This window comes from Arvicanthis niloticus, chromosome 1 (assembly GCF_011762505.2).
Source record: "Arvicanthis niloticus isolate mArvNil1 chromosome 1, mArvNil1.pat.X, whole genome shotgun sequence".
Classification (NCBI taxonomy): Eukaryota; Metazoa; Chordata; class Mammalia; order Rodentia; family Muridae; genus Arvicanthis; species Arvicanthis niloticus.
The window spans coordinates 98,865,160-98,892,668 of record NC_047658.1 but is presented as its reverse complement, the minus strand read 5'-3'; the positions used below and the strand labels follow the sequence as shown (position 1 = coordinate 98,892,668).

Sequence of the window (27,509 nt, the reverse complement as noted above, 5' to 3'; positions counted from 1 at the left end):
CTTTGAAACCTCATTAGAGAAGTTTCTTTGTACAGTGGATGGTAGATAGTAGAGAAACTCACAACTGGTCAAATGACCAAATGAGAATAAATGACTGTGGAATGTTCAGCCACAAATAGGATATCTATAACGCACGCACGCACGCACGCACGTATAGCAAGGCTCATGGGCCATCATGAGGTCGGGGAGGATCAGACTGAAAACCATTATGTCTTCTAGACATGACAGAGCCACTGTGCTCCTGAACTCACAGCATCTGTGGCTGCCTACACAAGATCATGCCAGTCAGCACTTTAGCATGTAGCGGGGAGGGGTTTGGAAGCTCTCAGCTCTGAGGAAGCATGGACAGTGTATGGCTCTTGCAGGAGAGAGAATCAGTTTGTTTTCAAGCAGGTTACCAGATAGGTTGACCATGCTCTAGTGAATGGCTCCATGCCTGTATATATTTGACTGAACATTGGTCTCTAGGACATCACTTCTCTGTACCTTAAGACTGGGCAGCTCTCAACCCTCAGAGGAGTTTGTGTTTGCTGTAAATCAGGTTTAATACAGAGATCCACAGCTGGTCTAACTACAGAAAGTTAGAGGCTATAGAGTAATCAGCCCCAACTGAGGCATCTATATTATGCCTTCTTCACCAAGACTCAGAGACCATCATTGGAGATAAAGTAGAAAGATTGTCAGAGCCAGAGTCTGGGAGGACTGCAGCACAATCCAGGCTTGACACTGACCCATTGGACACATGAACTCACAGTGGCTGTATCTGAATTCAGAGACCCACATAAGCTCAAGCCAGTTGGCATTCTAACATGGTTGGGGAAGAGGCTCACAAAGCCCCACTTTGGCTGAAGAGCTATTGGTAGTGACAGCTGCAGGAGAAGAATTATCAGTTCTCCTCCAAGGTCTGTCCCTGGGTAGATTGCCCATGCCCCAATAGATAGCCCTGTACCCTCACACATACCAGCAACACCAATTGGACCGAGTGGGTTATAAAAAGTACATAAAGTTGGGAGGGAGAGGGAGGGAAGGAACTGAAGGGAAGGGCTAGGTACTGAGTAAATAAAATACTCAATTTTTAAAAACTAAGTACTTGTCAATTCCCTCAAAATGAATATGATTTCCTTTATCCTCTATCCTTCCTTTCCTTTTCTTTCCTCCTACTTTTCTTTCTTCTCTTTTTGGACAGATAAATACATCCGGGTTTTTCCCTCCCTGTCTTTTTAAAATTTTGTTCTGGCTTTACAAACATCCAACCCACTGGCCACAGATAGCCTTCACCATGCCTTGGGAGATACTGCCCACTTTTGAGAACCCACTGGACAATGTTCCTGGATACAAGCCCCATCCCACTGGATCCTTACCAGGCTGGTCCACTTTTATGTCTCACCACAGGCTGTACCAGCAGTTCTGGCCCAAAGCCCACTGCCTCTGTAAGGTCTTCCAGGGACTCCTGAAACAGTCCTGAACAGCACTGAGCAACCCCCTTAACCTAGGCCCACCTAGACACTCATCTCTCCTGGGGCCTGGCACAGGAGGCTGTGGCTTACAGAACTATGGGGTGACAGATGAGAACGCCATAGCTCTTGGTCAAATCCACTTTTTGCCTGTCAATCAGCAGGAACCCATTTTCCCGACCTCTAGGACACCACAGCCCTTGACTTGTGATGTGTGGGTCGGGCTGAGAGACACAGCTTCAGCTCCAGCTCCAGCTGTGTCCCCTCTCTATGCTGGATCACTGATGTTTCACAATTCCATTCCTTAGGTTCCACGTCTCCTCCCTCCTTGAAATTGACTGCACAAAGTGTTCATCTTTTGTTCTTTACTCTGTGCTTGGGGAAGGAGCTGAGGAGGCCTGTAAGCCCACAGCAACTTCTGAAGAGAGGCAGAAAAGGCCTGTGTTGCCTGCCACCTCCCTTAGGTCAGCTGAGGAGCAAAGGCAGAAAGACAGGGCTCTCCATAGCTTCCTAGGAGACAGTAGGCTGCTTGAGCTTGGGAGGAAATGGGAGCTCTCAGGGAGGTGGGGACTTTACAAAGCAGGCGCCTCTCACACAGATGTCTCTGCTGAACCCCTAAGAGCAGACTGGATGGAGATGCTGTGCCCTTCCACCTTGTCCCTACAACAGGCTCGGTCCCTCATCTCTGTGTGAGTCCTATTGCTTTAGGAAACTTGAAGCCTCATTTGGATCTTAGAGGAATGCTGCTTGCTACTAATGCTCACACAAATGATGGCCCAGTTTCCTAAAAGCACAACTTGACAAGGAACCCTCAAAACTTGCAATGCTAATCAGACAGTGTCCCTGCAGGTGAGCTATCACTGCTGGGGGCAACGGTGACTGTAAAGTACTGCCCGTCAGGATTCCCTAGAAACTTGAAAAGAAGACAGTTGCTGGGGAGCTGAAGTAAGGGATACATATTGATGGAGACTGACAGCCACCAAGCCCGCCCTCTGGACCTTATTACCCTGCTTAGCTTCTTCCCTCAAGTCTCTGTGTGTCCAGGACTCAAAAATCTTCTCTATAAAGTGAAGGTGCCTAAGATCTATTTCCTAGGCCATCACAGAGGTCAAAGAAAACACTGCCCAAGCCAGACATCTGGGTTTCTTTCTGGACATTTAATCCAGACATTTACGACCATCTTTCCATAGTTGGAAGATCACTTGACTCAGCCACCTGGACACCAATATATATACATCATATATAGATCAGAGAAGCCCGAGTCCTGCCAGCTTGCCTGAATTTACCTTTGAAGTAGAGAACTCTGGTGTTCATATTGAACACCTCCCTAGGTGACACTTGAGGATGAGGAAGTTTAAGAGCCACTGTCTCCATTCAAATCCTCAGACCTCAGGAAGGCAATGGGAACCCCATAGCCTCCAGATCTTTCCCCATGGTGTTCATGGGCTGAAGGATATGAGCTGATCTATGAGATTTCTAGCACCTTATAGAATATCCCCAGGAAAATCAGGCAGCTAACCTACTTAACCCTGTGTTATGGTCAAATCCTGACAGCACACAGCCTTTGGTTCATTCGGCAGCCACATCACAGCCAAGCACAGATGTGTTTGCTGTGCATCTAAGCCTGGAAACAGGTGTCGACCAGGCCACAGGCTTTGCTCAACTCTTTCTACCTTCTCTCAAGGAGGAAGACACATGATAAAACAAAACATGCCGGGAGCCAAACCCTAGAAATAACCTGTTGTTCTAAGAGACCCTCATGAAATTACCTGCTGCTCTAGAAAAACCTAGACAGTTAAAGTACAAGGTTAAGAAAGGACGTTCACTGTCTCAGATCCCAGGAACTCAAAGAACAACTGACATTTCCTGGGACCCAGTTAAGACAGTAGGATGGTCTTAGACAATGAGGATTTGAGAGTGGGATAGCCTTAAGCAATGGCCTTTGCCTAAACTTCCCGTTTTGCTGTGTCTTTATAATCTGCCTCCTGAGATTAAAGTTAGAGAACTTGATCAGAACGTGAGACCTGCTCTCCTCCTTTGTGTCTCTTGTCTCTTCATCCTTTCATCCCCTTCCCTAGGGTCTCATTGAATCTCGGGCCAGGACAAAAACAAAACAAAACAAAACACCAAATCTCACAAACACAAGGCAAGAGGTTTATTGCTCAGAGTGATGGGAGCCTGAGCCGAGTCCTGAAAGAAAAGACCAGAAATGAGCCAAGGAGGCCACTGAGCCATACTTGGTGAACACAGGCAAATGTATATGAGAGGTGAGATAGCCATGCAACACCCAGACTGTAATGATTTGCCATTCAACAAGCATCCTGTGCTCCCAGGGGCCCTAGGTTTCTGAGATCCTGACTCCCTAGAAGGGATCCAAGGAAAATATAGGTTGGGGCAAAGAGATCATGAAAGAGAAATAGTGTGTGTAAGACCTGAACCGAACCCTCTGAGTGGATTTGATTTGAGGTCTGGAAGTCCTCTCTTCTGTAGGCACCACTCTCAAGCTTCACAAAATGGTCTTACTTGCCCAGTGCCTCTCAAGCACAAGTGCAGTGAATGTGACTCTGTAAGCTAGCGGGAGTCAAGCCAGTCAATGAGGCCCTTTGCCTTGGCTTTGTTGTTGTTTTTATGCCCTGAACCTGAGAAAATCACATATTGTTGGATTAATTAGATTGCCAGAATGAGGTAGATTGCTCAAGTGGGAACAGTGACCCCAGGGGACATGTTTCAGAGGTGTGCAGACCTGACTATAAACGTTTATGGGAAGGCAATCTCCGAAGCATTGACTAGTGCCCATTGCCAATGGAACCACTTTCTCCTTGCTTCCCTTGGGTTTTCAAGTCTGTGTCTAATGATAATGAAAACTCTCCATCAACAGGCTTATCTGGGTTCTTGTTGGTGGCACAATGCCAGTGTCGTGGGTTTTAATAGATGGTAAGCAGTTTTAGAGGCATCGTGAAAATTACAGCGTACATCCTTCCGGATATGCGGTGTTGTGGGTGGCAGATTCTGCTTCTTGACTAAGGAAGGGACAAAGAGCTCTCACTTCAACTCAGGGTATACAATATGTTGCCTATACAGAGGAAGCAGAGAAAGGATTTGCAGGTTTACTCTCCTTTCAACGTGACACAGGGGAAGTGGATGTCATGACTTGCTTTTGCCTGTCTACGGACCCCACCCTTTGGGTCTCCAGTCACCCTCTGCCGAACTTTAGCAGTATTTGTGCGTGCTGCCTTAGCCTCCTGCTTGATTTGAACTTCGATAGCACTTTGAGTGTTGGAATAACAGAGGGTAGGCAACTGCTTATTACTAGGAAAGCTATAGAAGTGAATATTGTGATTTAGGATAGATGGGGCCAAATGGATTCTGAACCAGGAGAGTTTCATTCCAGAAACAAATGCGTGGCAGTGTTGTGCTGGTAGATGGGTGACAATCATCTTTCTGGGGAGAAGGCCTGATTTATAACACTTAGGTATTCTGAATGTATAAAAACTTCCACCATGGTTAATTTTAAGCCACCAGTGTAACATCCTTCATCACAGGAGGGAGGGGGTATACCTTACCAGATTCCCCCAGAAGACTACCTGGGGAGAGCTGGAGACAAAGTCCAAACAAGTGTCCTGGCAAGTCCCCTCTGATGCCCAGGTTCTTTTTCTCTAACAAGGCGGGTGTGAGCATACCTCTCCCAGCAATGGGAGGCTATTAAAGCCTCCTTAGATGTTACAATTATCGCCATTCTGGTCTCCATGGAAACTCTGAAGCCTGGCAACACTAGGCCTGGTGGAGTTGTTTTCTAAATGAATTGCCAAGAGTTAATGATAGGCCATCTTTTCAAATAGACAAGCAGACATTTGTCTGCCTTTAACTACTGGGGCTGCCTGGTGGATAGCCTATTCTTCTGAGACTAGGATGTGCAGAGCTATAAGAAGAGAGTGATACTTATGATTTTATACTTATGACTCTCCACCCTTCCCACCCATAGGAGTCACTTACAGGGCTCCGACACAACTGCTCTGAGCATTCTCAAGCGAGTCTGAAATGATAATGAGACAGTGAGGGGGCATGGGCCGAGTGAGTGTGCTCACATGTGTGTGCACATTCAGGCACACAGGAATGTGGAGGCCAGAGGTCAACCTCAGGTATTGTTTCTAAGCTGCCATCTACCTTGTTCTTTTCTGAGATCTGTCACTGGCCTATAACCTATTCAGCTAAATCTTGGCTGACCAGTGAGTTCTATGGAGTCACTCTCTCTCTTCTCCAGTGCTAGGATTATGGGTGCATACCACAATATTCAGTTTGCTTTTAATCTGGGTTCTTGGGATTGGACTAGGCCTTCATGCTTGCACAGTAAGCACTTTACTGGCTAAGCTTTTTCTCCTGTCCTTATCTTGGTTTTTAATGAGACTAAGACAATGGCTCCCAATGGACTGACATGTATATTACAGGAACGGCATCCTATACTAGCTACACTCTCGTCAGTGGCACAGAGCACTTTTGTAGTGACCTTGGATAGCTCTTGCTTTCTCAAGACAAAATTGCAGAATGAGGGTAGTGAACCACTCGAATAATGGAACCCAGTATCTGAAAACTAAGACTGCATCCCTGTTCAAGTCAGCTCCTAGGATACGATGGACAAGAGTCTAAGACAAGAGGAAGTACTCCCTACCAACTCAGATCCCAGATGTGGAGGTAGGACAGACCAGCCACCATCTTCCTGCTTCCATATTTCCTGGGCTCCCTTACATATGGCATGCAAATCAGAAGAAGGTGACTTCCTGCTCAGATTTCATGGAATCTAACATTATCTAAGACCTGTCTATTGAGACCGCTTTCATGCGAAGATTGTCAATACAAACATTAGTTTGATGGAAGAGGAACAAAAATTGAATCCAATCTATCATTCCTAAGACAACTGGTAGGCAGCAAACTTGTTGTTAAACATGTTCCCATTGAGTTCAGGGCCCAAGGGTATCAGCTGATCATAATGTAGTTGGCACCAGCTGGATAATATTTGGGTTACAGCAGCAAAGACTACCAAGGGGGAAAAGAGATGCCATAGTAGATCTGGAGCCAGATGGCCACAGACAGCCTCACTTTCAGCATCACTAAAATGTCCCTGGGAGCATGGAGCCTCATGACCAGTAGTTAGCAAACAGGTGGGTATCGTGCCCCACACCTGCCCCCAGCACTCTGTGTCCTTGACACTAACTGGCCTACCATCCTCTGGGAGGCCTTTGGTGAGTCTAAGCACTCAAAACACTCTCAGAAAGAAAGGCCAGGGTGTGGCCTATGGCCATCCTTTGGTGACAAATAGGGACAGTCTGACATCTACCCTGGAAGATCCAAGAAGCAGGCCCCAGATCTTGCTCATACGTCAGCATCACAGCAATCACCAGGCAATGGTGGCAGTTATTGTCCACCGAGGAGTCCCAGACCACCTCCCTCTGCTCTGGCCACCTCATTCTGAACGCCCCAACAGGAGAGCGGTCCTTCATTCTGACACTGGCAGAATGTTCTGGCTGTGAGAGTCACCTGTGAGGCCCACAGAGTGAATGGAGCGTCTGTTGAAGATCCTGTTCAGAAGTTCTTTGCAGCTCCTGCGGTATTGGTGTCGCAGCAAAGAGTAGACGAAGGGGTCAGAAGCAGCCTTGCTGTAGGCCAAGCACTTGGACAGCACACCCCAGTGAGAGCCAATGGGCACCGTGGAGAAGAGTTCCACCAGCCTGTGGAGAGATGGGGGTGTGTTACTTGGGGGTGCTGTGGGCATGTGTGGGGGATCATGGTTACATGCCCCTATAATTAATATTGCATGAAAGCAATGAAAGTAACAATGATGGCAATGAGCGTTGATTAGGCACTTATTCTATGTACCATGTCAACTGCATTACTGTAGAGAAGCTGAAAGATGTGACTACCTCATATTCCCAAGCTCCTCATAAGGTCAATCAACTATAAAGGTGGCATTTAGAACCGGCTCCTCTTCTGAATACCAAGCTTCACGATAAAGTATGTGGATAGCTAATAGCCTTCTGACTTCAGCTCTGATTCAACTTCTGACCTTGGACAAGTCTTCACACTCCTTAGGCCTGTATGTCTTATCTGTAGAGTGAGGGAGCTGGAGGGAGTTGTTTCTACGATCTTTTAATCCATGAAAATCAGGTTTGGCTCTGCCTCAAACCCAATTCTGCATTCCTGAGGAGTCTATATGGGAGAGAAGGCCGAGAAAAAGCTTGGCAAACATTCTGCAGAGCTCCAGACATACCCTGCTCTAGTAGAGCGGCTCCAAGTGAGGAGGGGCTCTTCCTAGGAATGGAGTCTTGGTTGTCTTTGACAATAACAGCAGTTAGGACACCCGAAAGTGATCTTCATCTACTGAGGGAGGGCAAGAGAGGCTACATCCCATGTGTTCAAGAGTTTGGTTCTTAGAGTTCTCCTGGTGGCCATGGAGCTCAGGGAGTGGTGCAAACTCCAGGTTTCAAGGGCAGTTAGAGTTCTTGGGTCTCTACTCTTACCTCTAATCATGATTACTCTCTTCCAAGTGTTCCCAGATCCATTGGCCACACTTGGAGAAGTATTCAGCATTAACACAAAGTCAAAAAGACCCACAAAGCTTGTAGAGCTCAGAGATCCCAAATCACCTCTCCTCCACCCATTGTCAAATGAGAATGTTGAGATCCAGAGAGCAGAAAGATCTCTGCAAGTGCCTGTATCCAGCTAGATTCTGGCAGCCTGCCACAACCTGGGGCATCTTCAGGAGAGCAGGCAGTGGTTAGAGGGCTGCCTGGGAGAGGGCAGGGGGACAAGAGGGAAGGAATGTTTGTAGGGGGATACTTAGAAAATGGGGCCCGGTCCGACTTGTTCCTGGGCAATCACCATGTTCCCGCTGCTCCTCAGCTCTGACTGGGGCTTCAGCTATCTAGATGCACAGGCCCTAGCACCCATGAGACACCAGAGTGGGGGATGGCTCTGCCAATCCACCACGATGCATCCACAAAGTTCTGCTGAGCCTCATACAATATCTGCCATCCTCACAGTACAGTAGAAATGAGACTCTTAAAGCTTGATGATTATCTAAACGATTATATATTTAGACATGCTCAATCGACAAGATGCCCACACAATTAGAGTTGTTACCCAATATCTAACCTTTTGATAGAAGTTGCTACCCAGAAGAGCTTTTGACCCATCTGTTCTCCATGGCTGATAGCCTCCTTCTTCTCCCCTTCCTCTCTCTCTCCCGTCCCCTACCTCTCTTTCTCTCCCAGCTTCACCTCCTCTTCTACTGCCTGATCACCAAGCTCCACTGGGAATACAATGTAGCAGACAGAATAAGTATCCTGCTACAAATGTCAGCTGTAACTCTGTTGCCAATTTGGTTAGTTTTTCTAGAGTCTTCTTTGGGTTGAGGATGTGTGATGGGTCTTAGAGTTGGTGGAAGGAAAGGACAATTGCTGCACGCCATTCCCCACCAAAACTCATGTGTTTTGAATGGCTCTCTAGTGAGTCCATTCTGAGTCCATCTTTGCTTCCTCATCTGTGCATCATTCTCTGTCCTTGCCCTTTAACCCTGTGAGAACCAGGGCTACCATTCTCCTCATTTCATTGTCAGATTCAGTGAGGAACTGAGGAACTGAGGAACTGGAGCTAATTGTGTTAAGGAAATACTCACTTTTTACAGATCTATGTTTTAGAAGTGATGAATTAAAAGAGACAAAGATCCAAATTTAGAATTCACACTCAATAACAAAGAAATATCCAAATACTAGCACACTGTTGCCATGTGTCTTAGTTAGGGTTTCTATTTTAGCAATGAAATGCTATGACCAAAAAGAAAAGTGGGCAGGAAAAGGTTTATACTTTGATATCTCTGTTCAACATCAAAGGAGGTCAGGACAGAAACTCAAACAGGGCAGGAACCTGGAGGTAGGAGCTGATGAAGAAGCCATGTAGAGGTGCTGCTTACTGGATTTATTCCCATGTCTTGCTAAGCTTGCTTTCTTATAGAACTCAGGACGATCTGCCTAAGAATAGCAACCCACAATGGTCTGGGTCCTCCCCCATCAATCACTAATTAAGAAAATGGCCTTATAGGCTTGCCCACAGATGAATGTTTATGGAGGCATTTTCTAAACTGAGGTTGCCTTCTTTCAGATAAGTTTAGCTTGTGTCAAACTGACATAAAGTAGCCAGCACAGCATGTAATGATGCCATGTCACGTTGCCCAAATGTCCTGAATTGTTGGTTGGTCCTAGCATTGTGGCTTCCCCCAAAAGATAAGATAGGTGTGTGTGTGTGTGTCAACACACACACACACACACACACACACACACACACACACACACACCTGCACCTCCACATTTTATTAGGACAGAAGTGTCCTAATAGAACATCAGGCACCTTCCACATTTTATTTAGGACAGAAGTGTATCTTGTTGGGCTAGAACCTCACCAAGTTGGTTAGGCTAACTGGCCAACAACTTTGCAGGGATCTATCTGACTCTTCCACCCATTTTGTCCTTGCTGAGGTTACAGACATATGCTGCTCTACTCGGCTTTTGTTATGGGTTCTGGGGATCTGAGCTCATTCTTTATGCTTGCATGGCAAGCATATGGCTGTTTGAGCAATCTGTCCAACTTCCCCATAGGGATTTTTTTTTTTTTTTAAGACTCAATTATCAAACCACTGAGCAAGATCAAAAGTAGTATTTGGAGGCTCTGTAAGACAAACTTATGTCATTTTCTTCCTAAAGACTCTATTTGATGTCTGAACCCCTCTGATAATTTCCAGTTTGTGTCTCCTTTGGACCATGGCCTCACTGTGTACCTTCTTTCATCTCACAATGATCCCACCGAGTGGGTCTCATTCCCATTTTACATATGAGGTCATTGAGGTCCCGAGAGGTAGAGCAGCAAGCCAGGGTCTCCTGCCAGAGAAGTCCAAGTCTCTCTCCTCTAAACCTTGCTAGAGGCCATTCTGGAACTGAATCTTAGCATTGTAGGATGACTAGATTAACTTTGGGACCCCTTTCTGCTCCCAAGAGGCCCTTTCCATGAGGTCATGATTTGCTGTGTTAAACCTTTGTCTCTTTTTTCTGCCCGCCCCCCACCACAAAAAAAAGCTATGACAAGTTCTGCTTTAAAATCCATGTCTGGCTTTTGGCAGGCCCCATACAAAGAACTTCAAATGAACACAGAGTGGATTTGGCTCCACATAATCCTGGCCAAGGAGATGCTAGGATGCCTTCTTGCTGTTTAGGCCTCTCAGTGTTGGGACATAGCCCTAGTACTGCAATACACCCCCAAAGAACCCCATAGGGATGTGGAGGGGCCATTAGGCTGCTCTGGTGTTCTGGGGTCCCTGGCTGTAACAACACTGCAGTGGAACCAGATCCCCACCCTGTTCCCAGATGCCATATAAGCCAAGGTAACACTGGAACTTCCACAGCTTTGGTGCCTCTGGAGCAGCATGGCCCTTCCCACTCCCCAACAAACAGGCTTCTCCCAGAAAGCACATCTCCTGCCATGTGCCCTCACCTTTCACTAAGCACAGGGGATTTACATATGCTCCTTGGGGTGTGAACCAGAAAAACCTCCACTTGCTCGAAGGCTTCAGTCATAGTGACACTTATGCTTCTATGCATTAAATGCATGGAGACAAGCCATGCACACCCTTCCGTTCCCAATCTTATCCCCTCAGGAGAGTCCACACCAGTCAGCAGGCCAGGGTATAGCAGGATGCATGAGGGGATAAGATACTTTAGGCTACCCTGAGAGGCATTGGAGCACTTTATAGAAGTCTGAATAGTGATCTGACCTATATCTGTGTATGTACCTGTGTGCATTAGTGTGCATGCATGTGTTGTGTGCATGCTATGTGTGCATGTGGTTTATGCATTCATGTTGTGTGGTGCATGAGTGTGCATGTATGTGGTGTGCACATGTGTGGGTTGTGTGTACCCATGCAACATATGAATGTATATGCTTGAGTGCTGTGTGTGCATGTATGCCATGTGTTGTGTATATGTATGTATATGTGTATATTTGTTTGCATGCGCATGTATTTGTTATGTGCATGTGTGCACATTGTGTCATGTGGATGTATGCATATGTGCATATGGGGTATTGTGTACTATGCATATATGCCCATGTGTGCCAAATGCTTTTGTATATTATGTAAATGTGTACGTGTGTATCTTGTATATGTGTATATGTGGGTCATATGTGCCTTGTGTTGTGTGCATATATGCATTGTGTATACATTTCTGCATGTGTATGCATGTTTGCCATATGAGTGTATGTGATATGTATATGTATGCCTATGAGTGTCACGTGTAGTTCATGTGCATCTGCATGTATATGTACCTTGTGTGTTGTGTAAATATATGTATCTTGTGTATGTGCATATGTGTTTGTTGAGAAGTATAAAGTGCTTCAATATTCAGATCTTGCTGAATTTGGGAAGGTAGCCACATAGAGTCAGGGTCACAGATTGTACCCCCTGGATTTTGTGTGCTTGCCCATGCCCCTTTGTATAATGGACTTCTCTGAACCATGGATCTCTTTTGAGATGGAGTCTCACTGGTGATGCTCGCTGGAAGCCATCTGAAGTGGCTGCCACAGAAAAGGGCTGACAAGACAGGAAGCTGACCACCCTTGCCCTTACCTATAGGAAATTCTCATACTACCCAGCAGCCCGAGCCACCATGGTCCCTGGAAGAGGAGGAAGAGGAGGAAGAGGAGGAAGAGGAGGAAGAGGAGGAAGAGGAGGAAGAGGAGGAAGAGGAGGAAGAGGAGGAAGAGGAGGAAGAGGAGGAAGAGGAGGAAGAGGAGGTACAGTTGTCTGAATTCTGAGGAATTCTCTGAATCCTGGAGGAACTAATATCCTGATCTGTTCCCAGTGAGAGTCCCCAAGGAAAGAGGCTCATGGTAAGAGGTGCAGAGCTGCTCAACACCAGCTCAGCACCCTGGGGCTCAGCACCCTGGGGCTCGCTCAGCACCTCCCCATTCTACAGACAGCACCTCCAGGTCCCCATTCTCCTATCATCCTCCCTAACATGTGAGGAAGAAACCAAGGCAATTCTGTGTTAGTCATATGGTCCAGATGAGTTGAACCCTAGGCTTTGAATACCAGAGACCTCATGCTTTCTGGTGCCAGGCCGCCTCACAGGCTCCTGCACTGTTTCCAGTTCCACAGTCCATCTGACGCCTTTGCCTTCAAATACTGAATTTACAGAACAGTAGAGCCTCCTCTTCACACTTCCTCTGCCCATATTGCTCCTCTCACCTTTGCCCTCTCTCTGTTTCTGTCCCTGTCTGTGTGTCTCTCCTTGTAACATACACAGAAAGAGACAAACACACACACACACACACACACACACACACACACAGATACAGCCACACACACACATGCAGACACACACAATCACACACAGATATACACATAGACATACACACACAGACACACACACACACACACACAGACACATACAGACAGACACACACACAGAGATACAGTCACACACAGATACAGCCACACACACACACACACACACACAAACACACACAGCCACAAACACACACAGCCACACAAATGCAGACACACAAACATATACACACAGATACACACAGACACACACATAGCCACATACACAAACACACACAGACACACATACAGAGACAGACACACATAGACACACACCCACAGTGTGCATAAAATACAATATGAGCCACAGAAGATTGTTTGGGAAGACAACCTGATTATCCCAAAGGCTTCTGGAGACTCGATCTGCATATGCAAAGGCCTGTAAGCTCTAACTGGATGCTTTAAGCTTTCATGAGACATTAGCACAGAAGAGTCATTTATTAATAGAACGTTAACAGTCGAGAGCCACCTGCACATTAACCCCGCTCCCCTCTCCATCATTCTATTACTCTGGAAAGCTATAATAATGGGGCCATCAGATCCGCAAATGCCTTCAAACCTGATCCTGATGATTTACGACAACTGTAATTATTTGTAAGTATAGATCGCTGCACAGACGATAGGCTTACAACCGCTCGAAGACATACAAATATTAATTCAGAAAATATTTCCCAAGAGCCTGTGGGTAGAAATCTGCAGTGGCCTTGAAGGCCCTGTCTGGTCACTCCAGGAACAGTCTAACTGATCCAGAGCTCAGAGGAGCACATGTGTATGTGCATGTGAGACATGTCAGGCCTCTGTAAGAGTTTGCACAAGAAAGCAAAGGTGACAGAGCCTGAACAACACCTAAGGCCTGGCTTCCACATGCACATACACATGGACCTGCACACACACACACACACACACACACACACAGAGAGAGAGGGGGGGGGGCAGACAGACAGACAGACAGACAGAGACAGAGAGACAGAGACACACATGTACTCATGCACACACATAGCAGATGAATTTAATTTTTATTGTCTATTTAACTTATTATCCCACTAGGGAGTTGTTATAAGAAGTACTAATTGTATTATTTTTTATCATGCTAAATATTTGAAGTCATAAACCTGAAGTAGGTGCACCCCAATTTGGACAGGCCACATTTAAGTGCTCAATAGCTGCCCGTGTCCAGTGGCTCTCATACTAGAGCACACCTCTCTAGACCCCATTCATGCTGTGTCTTCTGCTTTGATTATCACTCTTCTTCACACCTGCATGGCCATACCCAAGTCACACGCTTTGCCCATGAGACCTAACCAGGAGGCTCCATCCTACCTCAGAGTCCTGGGTTCTGGGTCTACCTGATGCAATGGCTTTGTCTTGACTACAAGCTCTCTTTACAGGGCCAGGGTTCCTACCAGGAGACTCCTGGGGCTCTCTTCAATTCATCTTTAATCTCCAGGGGAACTTTCATGGTATGCATAGGGAAAATGTTGGACACGTGTGTGATAAAGTGATAAAGTGTGTGAAGGTGACCTTGAGTGCCTCTGACCTTTGCTTGGGGGTAGTTCTGCATACACACAAAGAAGATGCTGGGAGGAGGTGATGAGGGAGTGGCTTCCCTGATCCAGGTTCTGTACTGAGGAGGTGATGGGGAGTGACTTCCCTGATTCAGATTCTGTACTAAGGAGGTGATGGAGAGTGACTTCCCTGATCCAGGTTCTATACTGAGGAGGTGATGGGGGAGGGGCTTCCCTGATCCAGGTTCTGTACTGAGGAGGTGATGGGGTTGGCTGGTATCCCCTGATGATCCAGGTTCTATCCTGGAGTGGACAAAGCCTTTCTCCCCTTGGAAATGCTGCTTATTCTCATGAAGGAGGTACAGTTTTGCAATTTTTTTAAAAACCCAATTACATTACCTTTGGATGGAATGTATTGAGCTATGAATCTGCTAGCAGTTTGACTGAAACATTATTTTGCCTGGGCACGATTAGAAGGAAATAGGCTATAATGAAGAGAGAGAGAGAGAGAGAGAGAGAGAGAGAGAGAGAGAGAGAGAGAGAGATTGAGAGACTATACTAGGAACTAAAATTAAGCTTGAGAAAAGCCTAGTTGCCTAAAGTGGGGGTCATGTTACTTATCCCCTGAGGGCTTGAGTTAACTTACTCAGTGACCTCTCCTCTCTCTGAGGTCTAAGAGGAAGGGTCTCTGTATACTTTTTCTTCTCACCCATTTTCTGTGACTGGCTAGATCTCCTTCAGTCTCTGGTGTCATGGGTCATGGGTAGGGAGGATGCTGGCAGAGAATCCATACAGGCATGCCTATGTCACACACTTCGTTGTTCCACATCCTTTAACCCTAGGACACCACCCTGTCTCATGTAGGTCCAGAGAGGTGAGTGCTCTGCCCTAAAGTTGCAAAGCAGAAGGTTACAGCTAAGGTTGGCCTAAGGGAGTCCCCTTTCTCTCTGTGGCTGTTAGGTCTTATACAGAGTCCTGATCTAAGGTACCCTTGGTTTCCTGGTTGTAATATGGGTCTAGACCACAGTTTCTCAGTCAAGGTGACTCTGGTCCCAGGGAACACTTGGAAATATCTAGATACTTGGTTATCAAACTAGGGATGTTGGGGAAGGATCGAGGTGTTCCTGGTACCTAGTTGGTTGGACCAAGGAGCCCATGATACATCATACAACGCATAGGGTAGCCTCTCTCTATCAAGAGTCGTTTGTATACAACACAGCAGCAACAGTAATGAAGTCCAGTGAACAGCTGCAGAAGACAAAAAATGATGACTCTGCCTTGTCCTGTAGTGGGACCGTCCAGGGACCCCGCACATAGCTCTAAGGCCTGTGTTCACATCAAGAAACAGACTGAGTCTGGCTCCCTACAAGGAATCACAGCGTGTAAGGCAGTGGGTAGCACTGTACTTGGGCTGTCCAAGGAAGTGAGAAGACAGAGATGAGCTAGGCTCCCATATGCATTGTCTGTATGTTTCAGTGGGTCCTATGGGCAAAGGACTGAAGAAAGAACTGGCAGCCATGACTGGAATTAGCAACCAGCCTAGGCTCTTTGTAAGGACAAATAGGGGAGAAGAGAGAGGGTAGTCACAGTTGGCTCGCCCTCATGGGGAAGAGGAGGCTTGGTGACAGTGAAGGGGATGGCCATCTGCACTTCTGCACTAGTACTAGCCTTGTTCTCTCTGTCTTCATTTTTCTCACTTTCTCTCTTTCTTCCCCCACCCCCGACACACTCACACACAGAGGAAACCATTTCCCAGACTCGATCAAAGCTCCCACCTCCACCTCTTAATAGAAACCTTGTCCTTTGTGAGCTCCAGCTTTGCAGATCACACAAGTACTTAGGATACAAAGCTGAAGATTTTTTCCCCCCACTAGTCCGCAAAGCAGCTGGGGAGAGAGAGATGGGAGGGGAGGCAGTCCTTTTCTTTCTTCTTTTTCTGACTGAAATTGGCATGGGGAACAGTCAGCTGGGGCAGACTGGTCTGAGAAACGCTGGTCCTTGGTTCCAGTAAACGGCAGCCCTACTTGGCTCTTGGTGCTCTGGGAAGATGGAGAAGCTCACAGTCATCGGCCCAACAGTACAGTCACAGGAGACAGCCTGCCTGGCAGGGCACGGAGAAAAATACCTGCTTTTTGTTCAAGTGGCAGGTATCCTGAAGTAAACTGTTGGGGGACTGGCTATTCAGCACACAGTGGGTAGTGGCACCCTGTACTGTGCTACACTTCCTTCCACTTTTCTTTCTGTTTCTTCCTGTCAGCATCCCCTAGAGTGTGGGTGTAGGGTGATGAGTTGGGATGAGATTATCTGGAGATTGAGTGAAGAACCTTTCTGCTGTGGGACACTGAGTTTAACACATAGGAATCCAAGGCTGACTATGGAGATCGATACAAAGGCTCCCCCTGAAACCCAATAGACATCCCCATTTGAAACAGCTGGCCCACCTCTGGGTATATGACCAAAAGAAATGAAATGAAAATCCCAGAGATACCTATATGGCTGCATTTACTTCAACACTGTTCATAGCAGCCAAAACAGAAACCAACCTTGGGGGCCACAATGGACACATAAAGAAAATGTGGAATAGATACATAGCAGACTATCATTTGGACAAGGAGGATGGAACAAGAGGACACAACAAAATAACTCAGATATGTGCTACCTGCTCTCCCATAACACACACCTTTAAAAGCCTATCAGAATGTACAGAGTGACTCCCAGAATCTGGGACAAAAGAAAGGAGGTGACAGAAGGCAGGTGGGTAATGGGCATTAAAACAGGCCCGAGAAATATGTCCTCACATTCTACGCCCCAGTGGGGGGCGGGCACTGTACTTCACAACAGCCAGTTACATATGTTATAAATAGTGAACAGAGAGGAGCTTGGAGGCTCTGAACACAGGATGATAGCAAAGAGACTGAGAACAAGTGGAGGAATTCGATCAGCACCCGTTGTGTGTGTAGTTTGATTTCACACAGGGTCTCACAGGTGTATGCAGTCATTATATTCTAATCAAGATTGTTAAAAAAAAAAAAAAACTGGATATGTTAACTTTCCAGATTGATTAGTACCCGTTGTAAACATGAATTGAATTGTCACAGGGTATTGGTGACTATGTGCAATCAAAATGCTAATTAAGGAGATAGCTCAGTCCCTATGAGCTCAGATGGCTATTGAAGAGGACCTGAGTTTAGTTCTCAGCACCCAGGTTAGTAGCTCACAACTGCTTGTAATTCCAGCTCCAGAGGGTCCAAAATCCTCTGCTGGTCTTTACAGACACCTGCATATATATATATATATATATATATGTATATGTATATACATATATGTATATGTATATACATATATGATATACATATATGTATATACATATACATATATCTCCCCATACACACATAATTTAAAATAAAAAGATCTTTAAAGTGCTAATTAGTAATAAGGGAGAGTCAGAAACTGGAGAGAAGCGTACATGTGTTTATGCCAACCCTTCCATGCTTTCAGAAAAAAACATGTGGCCAAGAGGGGCCCCTCTCTGGCGCTCCAAGACCTGTCCCCCATCCACAGGTTAGCTTACCTGGTAATCACATAGGGTGCAAAGCACACGAGGAAGGTCCCTATGAAGGTACTGATCTTCTTGGTGGCACGCTGTCGCCTCCGCTTCTGTTCCTCCAGACATCGTTCCCTCACACTGCGCAGGGCAGAGAGGAGAAGGTAACTCATGCTGCGGCCTGGCCAAGACACAGGAAAGTGCTACTCATGAACACAAGCAATGGCTTCTAGGCATGAGGCTATGAAGCCAGAGACCCGAGGCCCAGGCTTGTGCCCCTGGGCAAGCTGTGTGTCATCGCAAGATAATTATCTATAGTGTAATATCATATACCACATTTTCATGATGTGCTTTCTTATAAACAATACAACATAATGCTAAACGGGATTCTTCGAAGAATTAAATGCACAATGTACAGTGTTCTAGCTTCCTTTCTGTTTCTGTGATAAAACATCCTGACCAAAAGCAACTCAGGGGAGGGGAAGGGTTTTTCTGGCCCACACTTCCATGATACAGCCCTATTATTTAGCGGGAGGCAGGAATTCAAGCAGCCAGTCCAATAGTATCTTCAATCCAGAGAAGAGAGAAGCAAACCAAACCATGCTGCCTGCTTGCTTATGCCACTAGCTTTCCCTGCTCCAAGTTCAGAACCCTCTGCTGGGGAATGGTGCCACCCTTATGTCAATGAATAATCAAGACACCCTCCTACAGACATGCCACTGGTCTACCTGATCTAAATAATTTCTCAGCTGAAATGCTCCTCCCAGGTAATTCCAGGCTATGGCAAGTTGACATTTAAAACCAACCATCACACACACACACACACACACACACACACACACACACACACACATTTTGTAAAACATAACAAGCGTAGAAATGAATAATACAATGAGTATTATAAATTATATTATAGATAGTATAATTCAATTAGTATTAGTGTTATACAATGAGTACAAACAGACAGGGATTCATTATTATTATTGCTAATGTCGATCACTGATTCCCCTGCATAATCCTGTAGATGCGATCTGTGTGTTGTCTTTTATTCTGATCTTTAGCATCTTCAGACCTGCAGGGGCTATTTCCCTGCCTGTGGGGCTAGCCTACTGTGATAGTCTGTGCTAATTGTCACCTTGACAAAATCTAGAATCACCTAGGAGATGGGCCTCTGCTTTCCTACAGGATATCATCTTGATTACGTTCATCAGTACAGAAAGAGCCATCTTAGTTGTGGGCACATGCAGTTCCTGACTTGGGATCCTGGGCTGTATACAATGGGAAATCGAGTGGAGAACTAGCATTTATCATTGTCTGCTTCCTGGTTATAAGTGGGATGTGACCAGCTGTCTCAAGCTCATGCTACCTTGACTGCCCTGCCATGATGAACTGTCCCTCGAACTGTGAAGGAAAAGAAGTCTTCTGCCCTAAGTTGCTCTTACCAGAGTATTTTACCATAGCAACCAGAAAAGAAACTAAGACATCTGCTCTGTTTTAGATGGGTGCTGAGGAGCTCTGTGAAGAGGGGAGGGAGCAGGTGAGTAGAGACAGCTCTAAATTGTGTCCATGTGACCTGAAGACAGGACTCACTGGATAGAGGGGTGTTGAGAGGTGGGGAGTTTCCTTCTGCTTCCTAAGGAGTGAGGGTCCTGATGAGAGGCCATGGCCGTTCCTTGCCAAAGTGCTGACAACTTAATGCCTGTGAAAGCTTTGGGGTACTTCAGAGAGACAGACACTTGAATGACTGAAGGAAGGAAAGGCTGGGACTGTAACTCCCTCAGACTACACAGATCTTCAGAAATCTGCTATGTTGTCTCCTTGAGGACAGTTTAAGAGGAAGGCACTTTGCAGCAATCTCTTCTTTGGACTTTGCTTCTCAGCTAATGGCCTAGTGACTAACTGTGAAGAGCCAGAATTAGACTTCCAGATTCAAATCTGGGCACCTCCAAGCCACAGGGTTTCTTATTTCTGTAAAATTCCTTCTTGTTCTATGCTATGTCCATGGGTGAGAGACAGCTACCAGGGGTGCTGTGAACTAGCACCATGCAACCTAACTTCAAGTCCTCAGTTGACTCTGTAGCCCACTTGAGGCTCACAGGGACATCAGATTCTAATGTGATGGGCCGTGGAACACAGAGTATCTGCAGAGGGCATTCTGCCCCGGCTCATGTCACTGCTGGCACAGAACAGTAGACTCTGCAGCAATATGCCTATCCAAGTATATAGATGGTGAAACTGAGGCTTGAAGGAATGAACAACCTGCCTGGCATGAAAAGTCAAATACAAGTAGAATTTCAGACACAGGCACTGGCTAAAAGCCTAGTGCTTCCTGTTCAGAGTGTGGCACTCCTTCCCTGAATGAAGTCAGCTCTGCCATCCCTGCCTGGGCTCTGCTGTTTCCTGGATGCAGTGGAGGCAGGAGGTGAGTAAGGTCAGGTGACTCTGTGCTCAAGGAAGCAGCATGACCATCAGCTTTGCACCCTTATCCCTTAGTCAGGTGTGAGACCCCTCACTGAGCTTGCTGTTGTTTCCCTCACCATAGCTCTGTCATCGATGCTGATTTCCTGGAAACCTTGCAGCCCCATGAGCTGCTATCATGCTTACTCTCAGATGAGGACACAGAGAATAGTTTAGGACAAGCCCCAGAACATACAGAACCAAGGCTCATCTCAAGTCTCCTGCCCTCAGACTCTAGAGTGTTCCCCTTAACCCCACTGCCACCCTTGCCATCCTTGAACTCCGGAGCCTGTGATGCAGAGAACGAGAGATATAAAGCTCTGATCATGGTGGGAACATGTATGCTAGCCTAGAGTTGGGGTACGGGGTGTCACAAGATTTGTGCAGGGTTAATATTTTTGAGACCAAGCAGACTGGCTCTCTGGCTGCCAAAGAGATGCACTTATCAGGTTCTAGTAACAGCAACTCTGAAAGAATCTGAGCAGTGAGGGAGGTAGCCTCAGAAGCCTCTGAGGTGGTTCTGAGTCCTCAAGGACCTGAGATGGCCTAGTGTCCTTCCAGAACTCACACTTGGAGCCCTCTCTGGCTGATCCATGTTGGTTTTCTGACTTTTAAGACATGAGATGAGATGACTTGTGATGAGAAAGAGCCCTGAGTTTGCAGTTAGGATGCACACACTAGGAGCCCCCCTCCCAGAGCCAGCAAGAGTGGTCTCTGCTCTGGGCCCTGCACGTTAGAGCTGGAGCTACGCCATCCATTCTAGACAAGGGCAAAGAATCCTTGTCCAAATGCCTTGATTCTGCTTCAAAGATTCATCAGACCACTGGTACCATGCCCAAAAGCGAGCTGTCATGCAGATGTGCTCAGCGGAGAATCACAGGGAACGTGACTTTGTGACTTGTACTGTGCACACAAGACTTGTACTGAAATGACTAAATGCCCAAGAGAGGCATTGGGTGGAGGCAGGGATGGAGAGGTAAAGTGGAGTACTTGGTCAGATAAGACTAGCCTCCAAGGAGCCTAAAACCCTAAATTTGAACCCCACTTTTAGAAGGTATATCTGCCAAGACAGGGGGGATTAGAACACATTTCACATAACAGTTTGTAAGCTAAATTTAGAACTCACTACACAGACAGTTTGTGAGCCTCTATCTGCCTGGCTGCTCCATCTATAAATCTCAAGGACAGAATTGGCTGTGAGCTACTTTCTAGAGCTCATCACATTTCTGGAGCAACTTCTGTCTCTGTAAAGTCAAGGGCACAGTGGGATTCTGCCCCCTTAGCCAACCTCTGACATCCTGCAGAGGCAGAGCAAGCCCTTAGCCAGTCCCTGTGGCCTCAACCAGGAAGTTGAGGTGGGAGAGAGAGAGAGAGAGAGAGAGAGAGAGAGAGAGAGAGAGAGAGAGAGACCTATAACCCTGTGAGGAAGTTCCCATTCAGCTTGTAAGAGAGACTCTGTCACCAACAGCTTATCTTGGGGAAGCCATTTGCCTGAGATAGCGAGCCTGGGCCGGGCTGGAAAAAGAAGGCACTGCAGCTGCGCACTGACCTGCCTGCCTGTTCCTGGCAGCAGCAGAAGAGGTTGAAATAGCGCAGTGGTTCTCAACCTTCCTAATGCTGTGACCCTTTAATACAGTTCCTCGTGTTGTGGTGACCCCCAACCATAAAATTATTTTCATTGCTACTTCACAACTGTAATTTTGTTACTGTTATGAATCAAAATGTAACTATCTGTGTTCTCTGATAGTCTTAGGTAATCTCTGTGAAAGAGTTGTTAGATTCCCCACCCCCACCCCAAAGAGGTTGCAAGCCACAGGTTGTAACTAGACCCTGCCCAGAGTTTTGGCTGGGAGAACTGAATAGCAGGCACCTGGAGGGTTGAAATTTGAGTATGGAGCAGGCAAAGTGCTACCTGCATCCTAAAGGAAGTGACTCTGGAAACCTTAGAACAACAGAAATGAAAGATGCCACTCTGGGTCTCAGATTTAGAAAAAAGAAGGTCCCTGCTGTTTAGGGGTTGATTGCAGCAAAGAGGTAAAGCTTGCTACTCAGCCTGTAGGAAAAATCAGCTACCTCTGTCACCCTAATAAATGGTACCTGGGCGGTAGGTGACACAAACATCTCTTTCAGCTAAGTCCTGAGGTAAGTGAGGTAGCTGGGATGACTTCCAGTGAGCTAAGACTCCACTTGCTGCTCTGACTGTCCAGAGACTACTGTCCTGGCACTGACACCCGAGGATTACATAGTATAGCATAGGTTCTTGGATATCCAGCACTGAGGCGGGGCAGGACTCCATTGCAGTTCTCAAAGCTAGGACCGTGTCTTCTCACCTGTACCACCAAAGTGGCAGCCTGAAGATGACCTGTCATGGAGTCCCCTGTGGACTGGCTGTCCAGTTCTCTGGAATCCCCCCACCCCCACACTCCTGCTTGAAACCTCTGGGAAGGACAGTTTGTGCTCACCAAGGAGTCCGTGGGTCTCCTAATGGAGCTCCCCAGGGTGGGGTGGGGTCTAGAAGTAGGGATTCCTCCAAACAGCCTGCCACTTAGAGTTGAGGTTCTCTGTAGAGCTGACAAAGACCTGGATTCCTGTTCAATATCTGTCCCTGCTTATGAGGCCACTAGATAATTTACTGGAATTCTGACCTGAAGTCAGAGAGAGTGGCAGGAGCAAAGGAAGTTCGTGTCCCTAGATAGAATGCAAAGTGGCCTCTACCCTCCTCTCTGGTGGACTGAGAGCTGGGATTGAACTTCACATTACTCTAAATACAATGAATGGGCTCCTCTCCTGGCTTAGCTTCTAGGCTGGGCTTGAGTGGGCTTTTTAGAGCTAGTTCAAGTCTGCAAATGTTAACCTTTCTATGCATCCTCACAAACTGCCCCAGCCCCAGACCCAGACCTAGTCCCAGCAGCAGCCCCAGCCCCAGCCCCAGCCCCAGCCCCAGCCCCAGCCCCAGCCCCAGCCCCAGCCCCAGCCCCAGCCCCAGCCCCAGCCCCAGCCCCAGCCCCAGCCCCAGCCCCAGCCCCAGCCCCAGCCCCAGCCCCCGACCCAAACCCAGACCTTGCCCCAGATCCATACCCAGACCTGGACCAAGACCCAGAGGCAGCCCTTTCTAAAGTGAAGGGCAATGAACAGGGATGTTTTTTACAAGTGTGGCTTTAGACTCTCTCCTGAAATGACTAAACTGCACAGACCATTGCTGAGAGAGCTGATGTAAGCACATTTAGTTTAAGCTTCTGTGGGGAAGATGTTATTTGGGGAAGACTGGACCAGCCTGTCATCTGGAATGAGCTCTCAGGGGGCTGGCAGTAGACACACTCAACCATGACCCTCTGGTGTGCAGGTAGAGTGACATTCAGCATAGTGACATTGCTCAAGGCAGGAAAGCCTCACAAAGGCCTTTGATCAGTCTGTCCACTATGCCCTGAAGGGTGAACATACGTTGGGGTCTATACTCTACCCCACAAGGCTCCCTACATCTTGGGGTTCTGCTCACACATAGAAACCTAACTGTCCATAACCATTGCTCCCTGTGTGTTATATCTTCTGTGTCAAGTGGACTCCTAAGCCCTTGTCTAGAGTTCCAGGCAGCAGAGAGGGAGCCTGCTTTTAATGTATATCAACTGGCAGAGGCCACAGAGGCAACCTCCCTCTTGACATCCTAGTCTCAAAAGGGAAGATGAGGTGAGCTTAGGACAGCCTGATTGACAGCTTCCTCTTCCTCTCCCTAAGGGACATTAAGGACCATGGAGGTTCCCAGCCGGTCCTTCCACTTGCCTCCCTCTTTCTTCTCCAAAGAAATAGCAAGTCAAGAGAATGGAAGTGGTACACAGGTTTAGGTTCAGGAACCTGAGACACAAATTCTTGAAGGGACTTTGAGGTTCCAAGTCCAGAAAACGATGGACCTAGGAAGGCAAGAAGAACCCGGGCCCTCAGAGCCCATCACTGGGAAAAGGTGCTATGGATTCTGTTTAATGAAGACTCATGCACACATACAGCGAGAGGAGATCCAGGTGGCACCACACCCAGGATAGCAAAGACCCAGAGGAATAACACCCACCTTTTGAAGAGTTCCTCAGGGTTTTCCAAGCCTCTAGATCCCCTCTCAGAGTCAAACCGTTTTCAAGTTTCACAAAGTGAACAGAGTTTACTGCTCAGGATGAGTATAAAGATAAGAAGTTCTGGCTGGGGTTTCAGTCCCATGTTTCAGAAAGTGAAGCTCTAGGCACCCTTTTAAACAGCATGTGCTATTCTACCCGTGTTCAATGCAGTTCATGCAGAAAGGGGCTCTCCCCAAACCCTACCGGAATGCTGAGACCTTCCCAACTCAATACCAAGTGCTCAGAGTCCCGGGTCAGGCTACTCACCTGGGGTGGATATCCACCAACAGCACAAGCGTCTGCATGGTGATCACGTCAATGCGCTTGCAGTGGAAGCGGGCCACCTTGAGCACCTTGAGGTACGTGAAGCAGAGCACGATGAAGGAGAGCAGAAAGCTGAGCGCATGGAAGGCGCTAGTGAAGACAGCAAAGCGCAGGCGCTCGTCCGGCCGCCGGCTGCACAGTGTGCACGAGGCATACAGCTGGTGGAAGCCGAGCCAGGACAGGGCGAGCGCAGTGGCCGGGAAGGTGAGCGCGTGCAGCCACGTGTAGGCCACCATGAAGGCAGCGTCTCGGAGGCGCATCTTGACACGGTAGCTCAGCGGGAAGACCACAGCCACCCAGCGGTCAATGCTGAGCGCGGCCATGCTGAGCATGGAGTTGGCGGCCAGAAAGGTGTCGAGGAAGGCGGCCAGGCGGCACAGGCGGTCCCCGGCCGGCTGCCGTTGTGCCACGACGCCGGCCAGTGTTAGTGGCATGTTGACCACGGTACACAGCAGGTTGCCACACGTTAGGTTGAGAGTGAAGAGAGCTGGCGCCTGGCGGCGGATGTCAGCGCTGTGCAGGAGGCAGAGCAGCACCAGCCCGTTGGACAGCAGCGACACGCCGATCGTGCCCACCAGCAGCCCCGCCAGGCCCGCGTCCCACGAGTTCATGGTGCGCGCCCGAAGCTGGCGCTCAGGGCCCGCAACCCCGCGCCGCCATGGCGCAGACCACTGCTGACTTAGCCCCTAGGCGACGCGGCAGCCCAGCGACCCCTAGCCCCTGTCGCCATGGCCAGAACCCCACACCACCCCCTGGGCCAGCACCTAGACACGTAGCCACCCGGAGCCCCGAGCCACCTCCCAGGCGAGCACCTGGGCACGGAGCCACTCGGAGTCTGGGGTCACCTCACCGGCGAGCACCTGGGCGAGTGTTCACCCCCGAGCCCCGCACCACCTCTTGGCCGGTAGCCCGGTGCTCTTCTGAACTCCGGTAGTGCCCTGGAATCCGGGGGTCGCAGGCGCCTGCGATCACTGGCTTTGCCTCTGCCTGCACCCGCCCTCACTGGGTCTCTCTAAGCTCTGGCTCTGCTCCGCACACCCTCCTGCTCTGTGGCTTTCTCTCTGTCTCCCTCTCTCTGCCTCTGTGTTCAGTCTTCTGTGTGCTCTCACTTTCTGCCCCCTCCCCCTTCTGTCTCTCCCACCTCCAATTTTCTCCTCCCTTTCTTTCTCCTTTCTCCCTTCTTTCTCTTAGCAAATTGGCTGCTTCTGAGAAAGAAATCCCACCGATTCTCCCCCCCTTCTCCCTACACACACACACAAACACACACACACACACACACACACACACACACACACACACACACACACACACACTTGGAGGAAAGGAGCCCTGCCGGCTCCCTTGCAGAACGCTGGCTCCCAGCGGCTCCCCTCCTCCTCTTCCTTTCTATCCTCCCCTATATGGGCTGGAGACAAGCTGAGTCAAGAAATCTAAGGAAAGAGAATGCCTGGGCACCCTCATGTCCTAGTGCTGCTTGTCCCTGCCTAGATGACCAGACCTTGACCCAGCCCACCTGTCCCATAACTGCCTGTCATCTGGGGTAGCTACTGTTGTCTAAAGGTGAACTGGGAAACTTGGCTAGGGTTCTGCCTTGCTGGGATAGAATTCACAGTTCTGTCTTGCATCAGGACCAGATATCTCCTGAGATCTCCCCCCATCTATCTGCAGGCAGTTGCTGTTCTGCTGGACAATAAGTCCCCAGAGCTTCATCTTTTCATGCTCTAGCCGGTCAGCTATATTCTCAGACCCCATAGAAGGTCACTTGAGGCTCACCAGGACATCCCTCGGGCATGCCATCAGTCAAGAGCACACTATATCTGCCCATAACCGTCAGAAGTAGCCCTGGTGTGCCTGGTTCTGAACACTCCTGGAGCCCTGTGCCAGCTGCTGTCCTGTCCATCTGGATGTGGTGATACAGCGAGTATAAGCTTATTAGGCATGTAGATGTTCAGAGAATCGGAGGATAGTGGATGGTTCTATTTGATCCAGATCACCAGAGCTTGGGACAGAAACAGTCTCAGCCTCCCCTCAGGTAAACATGTGGGGACTATGTCTCTTCTGTTCCTAGTCCAGACTCTGTAGTTGCAAAGGTGCTTGGTGAACAGACAGGTGACAACTTTCAGAGCTTCCTCAGCCTCTTGCCTTTCTATGGGATGCTACCTCCTCCAGTGACCACCTACACTGTATCTCAGAGCCTGGTGAGATGGTCAGTGATGACTGCACATAGCCAGACCTCAGTCTGAAAGAAGCCAAAGAGAGACAGTTTCCTTAAGGGAGCTGTTTTGTCTCCTCCATCACACTAGCTATCTTCCCTCACATAGCTTCAAGTATGGGTGTGTGTGTGCTAATATAAAGCACCTGAAGTCAGGGAAAACAATGGCCTCTCTCCTATGCACCTTGACAGATGCTCATTAACCATCATTGTAATGAATGACAACTATACACAAGAGTGCGCAGAGCCAGGGCCACTTCTTACCAGCTTGTAAGAGTGTCTGAGCTCTTCCGAAACCTCCCTTAAGAGGCAGCATGTTGGTAATTGAAACCTGACACGCTAGGGGCATTTATACCATAGAAACAAGCAAATGTCACAGCTCAGCCATACCGCACCCCCACGCCCACCCCCAATCTGAGCCCTCGGTTAAGCATTTACCAGCACATCACTCACTGACCTCATGAGACCTTGGGCAAAGCACCCATTTTCCC

General features: G+C 48.0%; 1 protein-coding gene across 1 annotated transcript; it reads right to left on the bottom strand.

The window, feature by feature from the left end:
* Positions 1-3,587: 3,587 nt before the first annotated feature.
* Gpr26 (G protein-coupled receptor 26) lies at positions 3,588-26,151 on the bottom strand. The gene is made up of 3 exons (XM_034511688.2): positions 24,750-26,151; positions 17,953-18,066; positions 3,588-7,177 (listed from the first exon to the last, which is right to left on the bottom strand). Exons 1-3 carry the CDS (start codon positions 25,415-25,417, stop codon positions 6,946-6,948), a joined length of 1,014 nt encoding a protein of 337 aa, XP_034367579.1. The 5' UTR covers positions 25,418-26,151; the 3' UTR covers positions 3,588-6,945.
* Between the last annotated feature and the right edge of the window lie 1,358 nt (positions 26,152-27,509).

Excerpts from the sequence above, each read along its gene's own strand:
- Gpr26 (XM_034511688.2), bottom strand. The coding sequence starts at position 25,417 with ATGAACTCGTGGGACGCGGGCCTGGCGGGGCTGCTGGTGGGCACGATC. Across the intron at positions 18,067-24,749 it reads TTGGTGGATATCCACCCCAG|TGTGAGGGAACGATGTCTGG; the intron begins GTGAGTAGCCTG and ends TGCCCTGCGCAG. Across the intron at positions 7,178-17,952 it reads GCACCCTATGTGATTACCAG|GCTGGTGGAACTCTTCTCCA; the intron begins GTAAGCTAACCT and ends ATCTCTCCACAG.